We start from the raw sequence: 15,338 nt of genomic DNA on the forward strand, positions 1-15,338 counted from the left end.
GTCTACAAATATAGTACTTTGTACTATAGTATAGTGAATTTTTAAGTTCCTGACTGTTACTGGCCTAGATATATCAGTAAAGGAAAAACGAGTGAGCCAGACATGTGATGTCATCAGTGATGTCATCAATGACATTTGTGATGTCATCTTTGATGTCCTGGGTGTTAGTCTTAGCAGTGCACGGTGGTGACGCGAGTTATGGTTGCTTTGCTTACTATAAATGGCGAATTTCAGGGGGTTTTCGGTTTTACTTGTAACCATAACGTCCCTTTAACAACGTTTTTTCACTGGATTGCATAGGTTTTTAGTAGCGCAACTTAACCAAAATGTCCCTTTAGCAAAGTTTTTTCATTGAATTTCATAGGTTTTTATTAGTGCAACTTAACCATAACGTCCCCTTAACAAAGTTTTTCATTGAATTTCATAGGTTTTTATGAGTCCAACTTAACCACAACGTCCCTTTAACAAAGTTTTTTCAGTGAATTTCATAGGTTTTTACCAGTGCATGCTATTTTCCTACAACTTACTAATATCATACTTACCCAATATAGCAATATTTGCGTCCAATTTCCAAAGTTTCACCTTAAAACTCTGCCATTTCCCACCATCTGGAATCATTTTTAACACTTCTATACACTTCTTGCAACTATTTCAACTAGTTTTGCATCCGTAGATGTCTACGAACATCTGACTTCATAGCGGACCTTCCGGATGGTGCCACATGACCATATGCTGGCGCGCGGCATGATGACGTGTCTGAGAACCCGTCCGCACTTCATGATAAGATCTCTGCTTGGTGGACAGTTCGGAACTGCATTTTCTACTGATCTAGGAACTTCCAACTTCAAAATTTCCCTTGCACAGCTCCAACACCTATTCCTACTCATTATCCATTACCAATCTAGTACACAGTACATACTTTTAGCAAAACTGCTATTTATCTTAAAATGGCATCAGCTAATGCCATCCCTCCTCCCCAAGAGCCACCACCACTGCTGTAATCAAGGAGCATGAGAAACAGTGTCCCCTAACTTAGAAATAACACACGCGCAACATTTTCCCTTGTCCACCTACCCCCTCCATATTAGTGTTTGGTTGCTCTTCCCTCATTTCCCTCCCCACCTTTCGTTCTCAGCTCTCCTGCCAAAAATAATACATCCAAAAACAACAAACGACATATTCCTTTACGAACCACCCTTAACAGTTAAAAAATAGAACTAAAAAAAAAAAATGTATAGACTCCATCTACTTTATATTTCTCAGTAAAGTACATAGACTAAATAAGATTTTCCAACATTTCCATTTGCATTTTGTGTTATGCTAATGGGAATATTGTGGCGTTCATCCTCTGTTTTAGGGACTGGAACGGTGGATACCGGCCCAGCAGCCCAAGTTATCAGCCCAAGCGAAGCGAGGGTGGATAACGAGGTCTCTAGACCATTATCCCCCCATTCCAGTGCCTGAAATGGGGGATGAAGGCCATTAGCACCCTAGGTTCCCAAAGCGGGAACCCGGGGTGCTAAAAAATAGGATTTTTCTTGCAACACTTAGAGGCCTGGAGCGCCCCGGTGTAGGAAGGAAAATCCTTTTCCAGGATGGCCACAATGGAAAGGGAAGGCGAGGGTTCCACACAGGGCCCCTCTTCGCTTTCCATAACAGCTTACAGCAGGCAAAAAGAGAACTCTATGACCATATTACCACGAGCACATTTTTTTCCATTTCAAATCTATCCTAATTTCTAATAACTTTACCACAAAGCCAGTCCCAGGTGGACATGGCCACTTTAATCCTATGTTTTGTCCCTTGTGGTCATGGCCAGTAGCCAGATTGTCCGTATCATGACCTTATTCCATGACCCGGACAATCTGGCCACTGCCCATGGCCACAGGCTACACCTCAGTCACTAAAGGTATACTGCTATTTTTTGTAGCTACATTATGACACTTGTCAAATAATAAAACACTGGCACATTTGCAAAACCATGCTTGTAGGCCCTTGACAATGCTCATTATGAAAGTTTGCTGGAAATCCACCCATGTTTTATTTTTTCAAACGTGTCAAATGTATGCAAATACAATCATCATATAACCTAGCCCCCACTTGACAAAATCCATTCAGACTTTACGAAAACATCTAAATCAAGATTTATAATCTTTTTGCAAACCTTTGTGTAAATTTGTCAAATGGCACCACATGTTTAAGCCTTTACAATATTTTGGGACCCCCACTCTAATTTTGTTCCCTCTTGACAGAATCCCACCAAACTTCACAAAAACATGTATATCTTGATCTATTATCAGTTTGTCAAATGAAGTGTACATTCATCAAATGGCACCTCATTTATAAGCCTTTACATTATTTTGGGACCCCCCCTCTAATTTTGCCCCCTCTCCACAAAATCCTACCAAACTTTGGAAAAACATTAATATCTAAATGTATTATCAGTTTCCCAAAATAAGTGAGGATTCGTCAAATGGCACCTTATTTATAAGCCTTTACATTATTTTGGGACCCCCCCTCTAATATTGCCCCCTCATTACAGAATCCGACCAAACTTTGCATATTCACTCAGAATCAGACCATGAATATACATGCAAAAGTTCATGCAGTTCCATTAAGTGGTGCCAAAGTTATAAGCCATCCAAGAACTGCATTTCACCAACACTGCAATGCTAAGGTGTTCGCAAACTTTCACAGGACTGTTCGCGAACATCAGGACTGTTGGCGGACTTTCGCGGCAAAAACCACCCGTTTTTTTTGCTTCTTGCAGCCATATCCTATTGCATCCTCATCGCCCCTCACCTCCCCAGAGATTATTTGATAAATTTGACAAGTGGAATGCTGTGTTTTTTCATATGTTTTTATCGTGATGTCCGCGGACATCAACCGCTGTCCGCAAATTCAAGATGGCGGGCGTTTCTAAAAATCTGACGCACTTCACGCTCCTCACCATCCAATCAGCGAACACGTTACATGTCCGCGGACATGACACAAGCCGATTAGCCAATCAGGACACTGTCCGCGGACCGAACGGTTTATAGTAAAAAAACCGAATTAAAAATATCGAATTGAAAATCTCGAAAAAAAAAATCTTGAATTTTTTTTTTAATACGTTTTTATTTCAAAATGGGGGGTTCCCCCCAACCCCACTTTTTTCATTTTTTTTTATTTTACCCTTTTTTTATACTTACCTGAACCCACAAATACATATAAATAAATAAATAAATAATTCGAGATTTTTTTTTTCGAGATTTTCAATTCGATATTTTTGTAATTCGAGATTTTTTTTTCGGTTTTTTGACCGACCACCGGACCGAACAGAGAAGTGTGTCCGCGGACCAGACATAGATTTCACACATTTTTTGTGACCTACTTTTTGGTCATTTTTTTAAAAACTACTGGACGGATTTTCACCAAGCACGCTTTTGAGACCAAGCCGCTGCTCCTGCCGCAAATTTGGTGAAAATCCGTCCAGCGGTTTGGGCTGTAGGCGTGAGCAAAGTTTTTTCCCCATTCAGCCTATGGGAAAAAAAAGACATTTTGGGACCCCCCCTATAACTTTGCCCCCCCATGGACCAAACCTCACCAAACCTTGCAAATAATAAAATTCAGAGTGGGCCGTATACTTTTTTTGCAAAGTTTGGTGAGGATTCGTCCAGGGAGAGCGAAGTTATAAGCTGCCCAAAAAGTGCTCTTCCTACGGGATTAGCAATTTAACCATAACTACATGGCCACGGTAATTACGTGAAAAACCTTTAGTTAGGAGAGCGTTAAGGTGATCAGATTTAATGATTTAATGTGAAAAATACATAACAAGAAAACCTTTGAAACGCAACAAAAATCCTGAAATTCAGCAATCGCATTTCAAGCAAGTCCACATTAACTATGTGACTAGGTTGCTAGGGTCTGCCCTAGCTGTTTTAAGGACGGGTTTATTTAACACAATTCATAAGGCAAATGTTACAGAGCCCAGCTCAATGTAGATGTTGAGAAGCCATAGGGAGGTGGGTGCCAAACCTGTGAGTTTTGTTATTAATTTGCAGGTGGGCAGGCACAGGTCTTCAAGGAAACCTGCTGAGTTGCCTGAATTATTAATTGTGGAAAGTAAATATTGAATGGAAAGAATGTGAAGATCAGCTAATGACAGTGTCAGAGATTATCTTTGTGACTCTTTTCTAGGTAGTAAATGCATAGTAGGTCCCTCCTTATGAAGGTGGTCTTGGATTTGTTGAATTATGTTGCTGAAATGTTATGTGATGGAATCAGAGTTTTTGCTTAGGTATAAAGCTGTGATTTATGACTGCAGCATTCTTGTATTCAGGGATGATTTTAAAGACTTCCTTTAGGCCATGTAATACTGATTCCATGTGATATAAGTTGTGTAATTTTCTGTGCTTTTCGGTTGCTTCTTCTATAGATGGGGTCTCTAAAGATTAATTGGCACATGGATACCATTATAGAATTCCACTCCGCCAATTGGGAAGCTTGGAATACAGCCTTTATTTACTGGTATATACCTCATTCCAAACATTCTGACTTGAGTAGCAGCCTAACATCATTTTCTTTCCGTTTAGTTGCATGACTCCATATTTAATGGTCTAACAGACTACAGAAGGGGTTATGATCGCTTGGGATAGTGACCTGTCCCCATCCTATAGCCCTCGGCTTCATCTCAGGTTATGACTTGGGGTGCCTTATCCTGCCATGATAATGACCCCACCCTCATTATATAAGTCTAAATTAGGCAAGCTCAGTTGGATGAACACCTACATAGAATACTGTACACAAAACAAATAGTAGGGATGGGTTAAATGAAATCTCTCGGCAAAGTAACTTGCACACAGTTTCACAGCATCACATTGCACCTTATAGAGAAGAGTAGATATCAACCCTACAATTAATCTGCCACATATTATGGAATTGTACTCACTGTTGCTGTAGGAGGGCAGTTAATAAATGTCTAATATATGATTCAAGTTTTGCCATTGATACCCTTAAGCTAAACATTTCTTGTTTTCTAATAGGTGCGCTAATGTGGGTCATTGAGCAGTGAAGCCATAACGTGAGGGGAGATGGAGAGAGGTACAAATAAGAAATAAACTCTTGACAGGTTGTGTTGCTGGGTTCACTTATAAAAGTAATGAGTTGATAATCCAATTTATCTCTTCCTCTATAGGAACCATGCCAAAGGACATTGGAAACAGGAGCACAGGTGGATTCATCTTGCTGGGGTTTCCAGATCAGGATCCTCATTTGCTGCTCCCAATCTTCATGTTGATATACCTCATGACCTTGACAGGAAATGCAACCATCATTATATTGATCAGGGTGGACACCCATCTGAAGACTCCCATGTATTACTTTGTGGGGCAGCTATCGTTCTTGGAGATGTGTTATACCTCAGTCACAGCCCCAAGCATGCTTGATGGTCTCTTGACAGGTCATAAATACATCTCCTTTGGTGGATGCATGGTGCAATTCTACATCCTTATCTCTTTGGGATCTACTGAAACTCTCCTGCTGGCTGCCATGGCCTTGGATCGTTTTCTCGCCATATGCCGCCCTCTTCGCTACCATGCTATTATGAGCAGGCAGATGTGCATGTGGCTGACAATTGGCTCTTGGCTGGTGGCTTTCCTCTTCACTTTGGCACCTGCCAACCTGATGGCTCAGCTACCCTTCTGCCACTCACACGTCATTAACCATTTCTTCTGTGATGCTGTACCATTACTGCAATTGGCCTGTGCAGACACCTTTGTGAATGAGATGGTAGGCACTGCATGTGTTTCTGCTCTTGTTCTGAGCTCTCTTGTGGTAATACTTCTGTCCTATGTCGCCATCATCTCCACTGCGGTCAAGATCCCTTCTTCCATCGGGCGATGGAGGACATTTTCTACCTGCGCTTCCCATTTGGTTGTGGTCCTCATTTTCTTCGGGACCATCATTTTAATGTACATTGGCCCAAAGGAGCTCTACTCATTCAGCCTAAACAAAGCACTGGCCTTATGTTACACCATGTTGACCCCACTCCTAAACCCCATAATTTACAGTTTCAGGAACAAGGAAGTGAAGCAGGCGCTACTTAAAGTGCTAAGGAAAAGAGTGTCTCTAAGAACACTCTCATGCTGAAGTTCATGTCAGAAACGTTAACAGTTGCATTCAGAGAGGTCTTGACTGTGCAATCCCATACGTCAGTTCGTTCTGTGTCTTTGAGGGGAATAAACATTGTCTATCATCTTAACGTCTGTGGGCAAGCAGGTCTTCCCAACACCTTGCTAGATCTTTTCTACTCTGAAATTGATACTTATGATCACACATTAGCACCGTGGGTGGGGGAACCAGCCAGTTAGGTGGCTATGAACGTGGGCTTGAACTGCCAGTGTAAGCCCGCATTCCAAGCTACCTGACGGCCGTCTCCCCGCCACCATCTTCCCCACCCTATGCACCATCCTACCATCCTCTCAGCTTCCCATGGCCACCATGGAAACGGAAGTCCCTTTACATGGTGGCCATGTTGGTAAAGGATTTTCCTTCCTACAACGGGATGCACGCAGTGTCCCATTGTAGGAAGGAAAATACTTTTTTTTAGCACCCTGGGTTTCCGCTTTGGTAGCACGGCATGCTAATGGCCTTATGTACTGTGCTATCGGCAACACTCGTGGTAACGGCCCTGGCCCACATTATCGGGGGTCATTGGAAGTTACTCCGCAGTGTTATCTGTGGAACAGGTACATAATGCCACATTAGCTCAGTGGGCTCCTTCACATCTCTCAAATGAAGCCATTTTCTTATAGGAGGCACTGTCTGGTTTTTGCATTCAGCGGCTTCAAGAGCAAAGTTTTCTACAGAATCTTTAGTCAATGCATCATTCACTGTAAATTGTAGCCATATTATTCCCCCCATCAGCCAGCAGAAATCATAGATTGATGTTGGATGTGTTTTCAGAGAGGGCATCGTGAGAAACCTGAAGATGTCTCACCGGCTAGAGCCCTGAGATCTGTCATCCAAGTGGTCAGGACACGGCCATCGATTTTGGATCCAGTTCCTGGGGGAGGTCCAGTGCGGGACGATCACCTGGATGAGGGGTCCTCTGGGAGTGGAAGTGGGAAACTGGAGGTTGGAGGGTGAGACACAGCATCCCCTTCCTTGTAACACCTTTTCCCCATCCTACCAGGTAGGATACCTTGGAACTCAACCTCCCTCCCCCCTTTGCCCGACACAAAACGCTTTTTCAAGGACAAATCACTGTGAGAGAGAACAGACTAACACACGAGCCATATACCTGACATTTCCCAACACAAGGGTCAGGCAGAGGCAGGCAATTACTGATAATTAAACACACTTGACTCCCATTACACTTCACCACACTAATATAAGGCGGAGCACAAAAGCCCACTCTGAGCAAGGCAAAACACACAAAGAAGCAGCATTCCGAGATGACAGTTTAATACGAGGAGAAAGATGGCAAGATCAGAAAGGGTTGAAAGAAGAGAATTGCCCTTGGCCTTTTCAGAGAATAGAAAACTGCTACTTTCACAAGCCCTCAAGAATAAGAAACATAAGACAGGGAATTAAGGCTGAAGAAAGGTGCATTGTGTGGTGAAGGTACCCGGGGCTCTCCAGCATCGATTGCCGAGGTGGGGAGGAGCGATTGCCACCATGGTACTGTCCTTGGCTCCTACAACAAAAAAGCAGCTCCAGTAAAGTCAGCACAGCTAGTGAGTCAGGGAGACTGATACAGACCAGGCTGTGTTAGAACCTAGGTTGTAAGCAGCAACAGTGTATGAAGAAATCTGCAAAGAACAGAGAGTAAGGCATATGTGATGAACAAATATAATTGAATATCCAAGGAGTGACTGAACTTTTGAAACCAAGGTCGATGCCATATACAGAGTGGTCTGGTACCAAGTGGGTGCTCATTCAAATGATTCTGTTAGGTATCCAACTGAGAGCGTGAACTTGTGAACTGTGAAATCAATGTGGTCCTGCAATGGGTCAAGCCAAACCCTGTGCACATTCGAAAGTCTTCAATAGCAAATACAAACTGTAATTGGTCTGAGCCCAGCTGAGGGAGACTAATTGTGAAAAAGGGATCTGAGCCTGACTGAGGAGGATCCAGGCTAAACCATGAGTCACCCGAGAAAAGATATTCTATAAGCATTGGAGAAGAGGATTTGAGCCCGGAAGAGGGGGATCCAAACTAAAGATTGTGATAGAAAAGGGATCTGAGCCTAGCTGTTTGTAAATTAACTTTTTGTTGTTTTGGTACATCAGGCCCTCTGAATCAAGAGACTTTTATACCTTAAGAGACTTGGTCACAGAAGGCCCTGATGTTGGTAATGGAACGGTGTCCTCGTGCCGAAGAAGCCTCAGAGTGTGCTATGCTGGAGTGAACCACCTCATCCCGTGCTGAAAACTTGGGGAAGTGAAGCCAATGGCCTGAACATCCTTACTTATCATTTTGTGAACACTTCTTTCTTTTTCATGAACATTTCCCGACACTATTTGTAAAATAGCAGTAAAGATTGGCAATAGGTTTTTTAGTATAGGCCCTTTTATTTTGATGAGACTCCACTAGAACTGCATTATTATTATTTGATGGTCGTAGCTTGCTTCCATCTTTAGATTTAGGTTTAGATAGGCATTTATCACACCCTTCATAAAGTTCAATAAACACCCTTGAACTTGTGTCTGTCTTTCTTTGATACCATGCCTTCCTTACAGCATGAAACTCCAAGAAACAACTCAGTGTGCAGTGCTTTTATACATGTAGCATAGGTGTTCACTTTTTGGTTGAAATCACCTGAAAGTTAGTTACCGCTGCTACCCTGTGAAGTGCTTCGATACCCCCGTAAGCATGTGAGTGTGCAGCACAATGAAGTATTTTATTAGAATATTTCTACTAGACTAAAACTCACACTATCAAAGACAATAGAGTTTAGCTGGCAAATGTCACTTGCAGCCTTAAATTAACTTATAATACCATCTTCTATCTAACATTTTCACCATAAGGTAAAATATATCCTACATGTGAAGCTGCTACCCGGATATGTGCAGGCTCAAATGATTTCACACTTTTTATTTTCTTAAATCAATATTTTATTCCAGTAAGCTAGAGAAAGCAATACAACTTCTTCTCACCACCTGACCTGTTAACTCAAGTGTGTGTGTGTGTGTTTGTGTTTTCTTGATATTATCGTTTTAAATGTCTCTGTGATTACAAAATGTACCCTACAATGTTTTACTTACACCAGGTAGTATAACTTCACTCCACATATTGTCATGTAAAACAGCTGGATTCAAGAAGTATTCTAAGACCAAGTAATGTCAGCATAGTGTTTTTATTTGCAACCGATGTATTGAAAGGGCCATCTGAAACCGCCTTTCATCCCGGGGGCCAATTCTCCCTAACACAAGGCAGTGGTGTAAAACATCATTTGGGGGTCTGCCTGTGAGCCATGCTGAGGGGGCCTCCCCCCAAAGTCATCAACAAATCACAGGGAGCCCCCAACTCGGCAACACATCACAGGTTGCACAACATTCTGGGCCGGCCTAGATTACCACGTGGTTAGAAGTAGGTGAGAGAAAGTTTTCATGAGTGGGTACGTTAGTACGTATATGTACCTGTAGGTAGGGAAGGTATGCGGCCACATGTTTGCAGGCATGTCCCTATTGCCTCTATTGCCTCTATTGCTTTGCAGTGGATGAGCAAGGTGTAGGCTTTTTGGTACATCGGCCTCAGCTTGGAGTAGTAGGAGTAGGCTTTTGGGGGCATGGGCGGAGGCTGTAGGCCTCTGCATGCACCCACGAGTGTAGGTCTTCGGTACAACACCCACACCGCAATGCAGGTATGTATGGGACCTCTGCGATAATGGTGTGTGAATTGCACACATACATACAAAGAGTGCACTCCCTTTGCCTTTGCTGATTTGCATAAATTGTTATACCCATACCTCTGACATTTCGCTGTTGGCTAGGGGGGGAAGTGGTTTTGTTGCCGTTGTGGGTTACCATTGTGCTGTGGCAGTGGTTAGGGGTGTCGGCTGTGGTACGTTTGTGAAGTATGGTGTTGGGCACCATGGTCCCATGCATGTGTACATTGCCTTGGAGTGGACGTGGGCAAGGGCTAGGCTTTTGGGGTGCATGGGCGGCGGCCAGAGGCTGCCGCATGCACCAAAGACAGTAGGGGTTGGGCACAGTCTTGCTTCAAGGAGGGCAGTAAGACCCTGGCACATGGAAGGATTTTTTACCATCCCAGTTTTGCGACATGAACCTTTGTCGCAGATAGTCACTTATACTTCATTAATGGGGGTAGGTGCACAGACGGCTATGATGTATTGGTGAGTGCAGGTGCACTGCATTGGGGATGGGGGGTGCATTGAAGGCAACATGATGGTATTTCCAGTCGATGTATATGCAGTCTTGTGCATGGAAAGGCATATTGGCTTGTGTCCATGGCTAGGGTCCTTGCACCTACCAGTGTGCCTACTGTTTGCAAGTAGGTTGGAGAATGTACCCTTGTTGGTGGCCGTTAGTGTGCCCATACTTACTGGTCGTGAGGAAAGGGCCATGGCCACAATGTTGCATGCATGCCTCTATTGCCTTTTAGTTAGTGGGTGTGTGAAAGGACTAGCCTCTTGGGTGCATGGGTGGAGGCCATAGGCCTACGCATGTACCCAAGAGGCTAGGGCTTGGCCAAAGCCTTGCTTCAGGGAGGGCAGTCAGACATGGGCACACGGAAGGAATTTTTTACCATCACAGTTTTGCAATATGGACCTTGTACACAGGTACTCACATATATTTATTTGGTGGGAAGCTTTAGAGGCGACTATCCTTTTTGAGGTGAGTGCAGGAAGACTGCATTGGGGATGGGTCATGCATTGGAGGCAATATGAGGATGTTTGCAGTTGGTGTGCTATGTAGTGTTGTGCCTGGAAAAGCCCTACTGGCTTGTGCCTCTCATGATACCCTTTGCGTTGAGACTGAAGGAAGATATTGCAACATGACACCAGTTAGTAAGCAATACACATGTAAAGTATGGATATTGTACAGACAAACCGATATACATTTGCAGACGACAACATCATGAACGGCGTCAAGTTCAGGTATATACAGGACGGCACGCCATCTGAGTGTCAGATTTGTTTTGCTTACTTGTTGAGATGGGCAACGAACATGTTTGGCACTTATACTGTGTGCAAGTGTAATGTGTGCATCGCGTCCATTACCTGTACATGTGTGCGGCATACACCATCGCAGCTGTAACTGGCGTTAGTGATTTGTAGCCGGTGTGCTATGTTGTGTTGTGCCTGCAAAACCCCTACTGGTTTGTGTGCATGGCTGGGGCTCTTGCACGTAGCAGGCTGACTACTGGTTGGAAGTAGGTTTGAGATTGTTGGCTTGGTTTGGTTACATAATGTACCCATGGATACCTGTGGACAGAAAAGGTATGTGGTCACATATTCCCATGCATGGCTCTATTGCCTTGCAGTGGGTGTGGCAAAGGAGTAGGCTGTCGGCAGTAAATACGTAATGCAATGCTGCCATGTATGGGAGTACAGTGATATTGGCAAAGTGGATTGGGCAGATATGTACAAAGAGTGGATTGCCCTTGCCTTAGGTCATTTGCATAAATGATTATACCCATACCTTGTCAGATACCATACCATTTTAAATATGTACCTGTCCTAAGGTACGCTCCTTTGCAGAATCACAATGGAGGACATGTTATAGTTCCTGCAGCAGCATTGGTGAGACAAGACACCATTACTGTTAGGAGTGGAGTGGCCGTGAAGAGAGCCTTGCCTCAGGGAGTGCAGTAAGAAAGTGCGACATGGCAGAATTTTTTTGCAGCGTAACTTTTGCAACATGCCCCATGTACGCAGCTACTGACATGTAGATTATTGTGGAGTAGGTGCACAGGCCACTACCTTCAGAGGCCATTGGGGATGGGGAGTGTATTGGAGATGATATAGGGTTGTTTGTAATCGTTGTACCGTGTTGTGTTGGGAGTGGGAAGCCCCTACTGCTGTGTATGCATGGCTACGGCTATTTGACCTTACAGTGGGGACACTGGTTGGAAGTAGGTTTTAGAATGTTGCCTTGTTTGGGTCCGTTGTTATAGTAATATGTAATGTGAGCGTACAGTCTTGAGAGTGTGTATGTGTCCTGTGGGCGCTCACTATAACAGTATGGGTGTGGAGGACATGTCGTAGTTGGTACACCAGTAGAGGTGGTGAGAAGTGCCTGCACTTGGATATGGTGTGCGTCATTGGCCTTGTTGCTATTCACGGAGTGAGATGGCACCGTTTATGTTATGTATAGTGTGCATCTTATCGGACCCTGTGCTTTGAGAGTGAAGGAAGGTATTGTTACATGATACGACTTAATGTGCATTACACATGTAAAGTAAGGATAATGTACAGACCAACCGACATACATTTGCAGCCGACAACAGGATGAACAGCGTTAAGTGCAGCCTTATTGAATGATTGATTGATTGATTTGTTTATTTACAGAGCGCTTTATACCAAGGCGCTGTACAATGTACATATACAGGACGGCAGGCCATCTAACTGTTAGCTTTGTTTTGCGTACTTGTTGAGATGGTCAACGAACGTGGTTGGTGCTTCTACTGTGTGGAATTGTAATGTGTGCATCACTTCCATTACCTGTATGTGTGTGCAGCATACACCATCACAGCAGTGACTGGCATGAGTGACTTTACTTGTAGACCGACGTTCCTAATGGCGTGCACTGCATGTATTTTCTTTATGTGCATGCCAAGCATAGCGCACTCTGTCATGTGAGCATGTAGCTCCGGAAAGGAACAAAATAAACAAAAGCAAAAGGAGACATGCACACACAGAGCATACAGTTCCAGAAGATTCCCATACTTTAGTAACACCACAATGAATTGTTGCAAGTGCTTTATTTTGCCACAGAATGTTAACGACAAGGTGTAAGTTGGCTGCATTCACCGCTCTTTTATTTGGTAAAGAAAATACAGTGATGAATGCCGTCTGTGAACTTCTGTACTTCGGTTCACGTCTAGCTAAGTGGGAAAAGGAGGACGTAGTGGTGCTTGGTGGGCCATGTAGAAGAACACAATTTCTGAGAAAGGTACAGAAGGTAGTATCTGGTGGCTCTGGGATGTGTTACAGCATAAAGGTTTGCAGGTTGGTTCGTATTGCTGGAACCGCAAATGGACATACTGCTCCATATCGGTTGGCCCAGATAATAACGATGGAAAAGAACTCGCTTATGGTAATCTTCCAATGTTTGGTCCACCACCCGTCTATTTGAAGGTGAAAGGTGTGACACGCTCAATAAGGTGCAATATATCTGAGAAGAAAGAGGAAGAAGAGTAGATGTAAGTATGCAGTGTTAGTGGCAGTGTACAGGACAAGTGGTAGAGGTAACTGTGTGGTAATGGGTGACTGCCGTATGGAGGATGTAGTGTGTGTTAGTGAGTAGCGTCGTATGGGAACCCACTGCCTTGCTCTCTGTTTTGTAGGTGATACTGTGGGGCTCCACACAAGAAGAATGTATAGGTCGCATAGCACACTTTTTTGATGGGTGTAACCCACCTTGTAAATAGCAGACTCAACCGCCAAGACGCCTGTATGGCCATTCGCATCAATGGGCTGTCAGCCGCCAAAACCGAAATCGGGTGTTTTCACCCGCCTTTGCCAAAGAAATGGTTGAGAGCTGTAAACATGTTTTGGAAACATTGCCGCCAGACACTAGTTTGATGTGTTTCCTTTGTAGTGGTATCGAGAGTTGTTCGACCCACGGCAAAATGTGCCTGCAAAGAAAGTAATGCAACAAGATCCCTAATGGGGGTTACCTCCAATTGGTGGAGAATGGAGGAGCTGCTTTACTCAGGAGTGTGTCAATGAAATGTGAGCTGTCGATGTTTGTGTGCCGGTTGCTCGGTGCGTGAACCTGCAGCCGTTATAAAGTTCAGTGCACTGAGGGTGAGTAGATCTAGTAATTGTGTCAAAGGGCATAGAAAGGGCAAAACAGGCTATGTAGCTGTAAACGAGTGAGCAGAATGTGTGCTGTTTAAGTGCACGATTTGCGTTCCCTTTTTGTCTTGCCCTTTATGTGTGCATCTGCAGGTGGTGTGCAAGTGCCAGCAAAAGGAAGTACAATCACAGTAGCAATGTACGGGAAATGGTGCAGACATGGGACTGTAACGGCGCATTTTGACTGCCATGTGAAAGCCCTGTACAATGTACAGAGAGAAAGAGTGCGGTAGAGTAAATGTATAAATATTCATACAGAACAGCAACATTTTGTTCGTTATTAACGTGATGTGAAGTTGTACTTACATAACTTCGGCAAATTCCATGCTTGTCTTGGGTGGGCGAGAAATGGCAGAATACGGCGTATGGGATTGTTGCAGACTACCTTTGTAGCACATGGGCAGGTGTACTTTCATACAATGTGTGACCTTGGAGCTGGACATGCTTCCCCCTCAAGGCTGTTTTACAATAAGCGTGTGTCCTAGTCAAGGAGAGGTATGTTAGGTTTCAATTTCCGGAGTTGATACAGGAAAAAAAAGGATTAGTGGGCAACGTGTTTCGATTGAAGCATGCATTTACGAATATTGCTAGTGTCATTACGGTGAAGGTAGTACGACATACAAGTAGAGATGATGGTGCCGTACACATGGTGTTGTGAATGCACAGATGGAAACCTACTTAAAATCTACTTTTACAGTGGGGAAGGACCACTTCTATGTGCTGAGTTGTATGAGGCAACTCTGGATGATGGCAGACTGTGTGTGTCCGCTGCCTCAGAATACGTGGGCGGGTGGGCTATCGTACGCAATTTGGTGTCGTGCAGCATGAACCTCTTTGGGGCTGCCGTTCGGCAAAGAAAAGGAGTTAGTGTGCACATTCATCAAACATTGGAAGGGGGTTATGATGTTGAAATGGTGTTCCCTTTATACAATAAGAATGGGAAACAGAAATATGAGACCGCAAGCAGTTACGCAGTAGTTGCAATATGGCTGCGGAGGAGTGACCCATGCGCTACAGTGAAATATGTGTTGGATAGATTTTTTTTTAAATGGTGTATATAACAATGAGAATGACCTAATGGTGTACACGGTGGTAGTGGAAAGGAAGGAGCCAAATGTTGCAGCAGTTAGGCTAGTTACGTAAAATGGATGGATGGATTCATCAAGTGGTATTGTTGTTATTGTATAGATTGTCGGGAAGGTTATTGTAGTGTTGTGCATTCAGTGTGTCAACTTAGTGTAGGCTTAGGTGAACAGTGTGCGTAGGAAACAGGTTATGTATTGTGTGGAAGAAATGGCAGCCAATTTC

General features: G+C 43.8%; 1 protein-coding gene across 1 annotated transcript; it reads left to right on the forward strand.

Moving 5' to 3' along the window:
* Positions 1–5,181: 5,181 nt before the first annotated feature.
* LOC138520403 (olfactory receptor 6N1-like) lies at positions 5,182–6,129 on the forward strand. Its single transcript, XM_069632805.1, has one exon. It carries the CDS (start codon positions 5,182–5,184, stop codon positions 6,127–6,129), a length of 948 nt encoding a protein of 315 aa, XP_069488906.1.
* Positions 6,130–15,338: the final 9,209 nt, after the last annotated feature.

This window comes from Ambystoma mexicanum, chromosome 13 (genome assembly GCF_040938575.1).
Source record: "Ambystoma mexicanum isolate Mex_15411 chromosome 13, UKY_AmexF1_1, whole genome shotgun sequence".
In the NCBI taxonomy this organism is placed as follows: Eukaryota; Metazoa; Chordata; class Amphibia; order Caudata; family Ambystomatidae; genus Ambystoma; species Ambystoma mexicanum.

Excerpts from the sequence above, each read along its gene's own strand:
- LOC138520403 (XM_069632805.1), top strand. The coding sequence starts at position 5,182 with ATGCCAAAGGACATTGGAAACAGGAGCACAGGTGGATTCATCTTGCTG.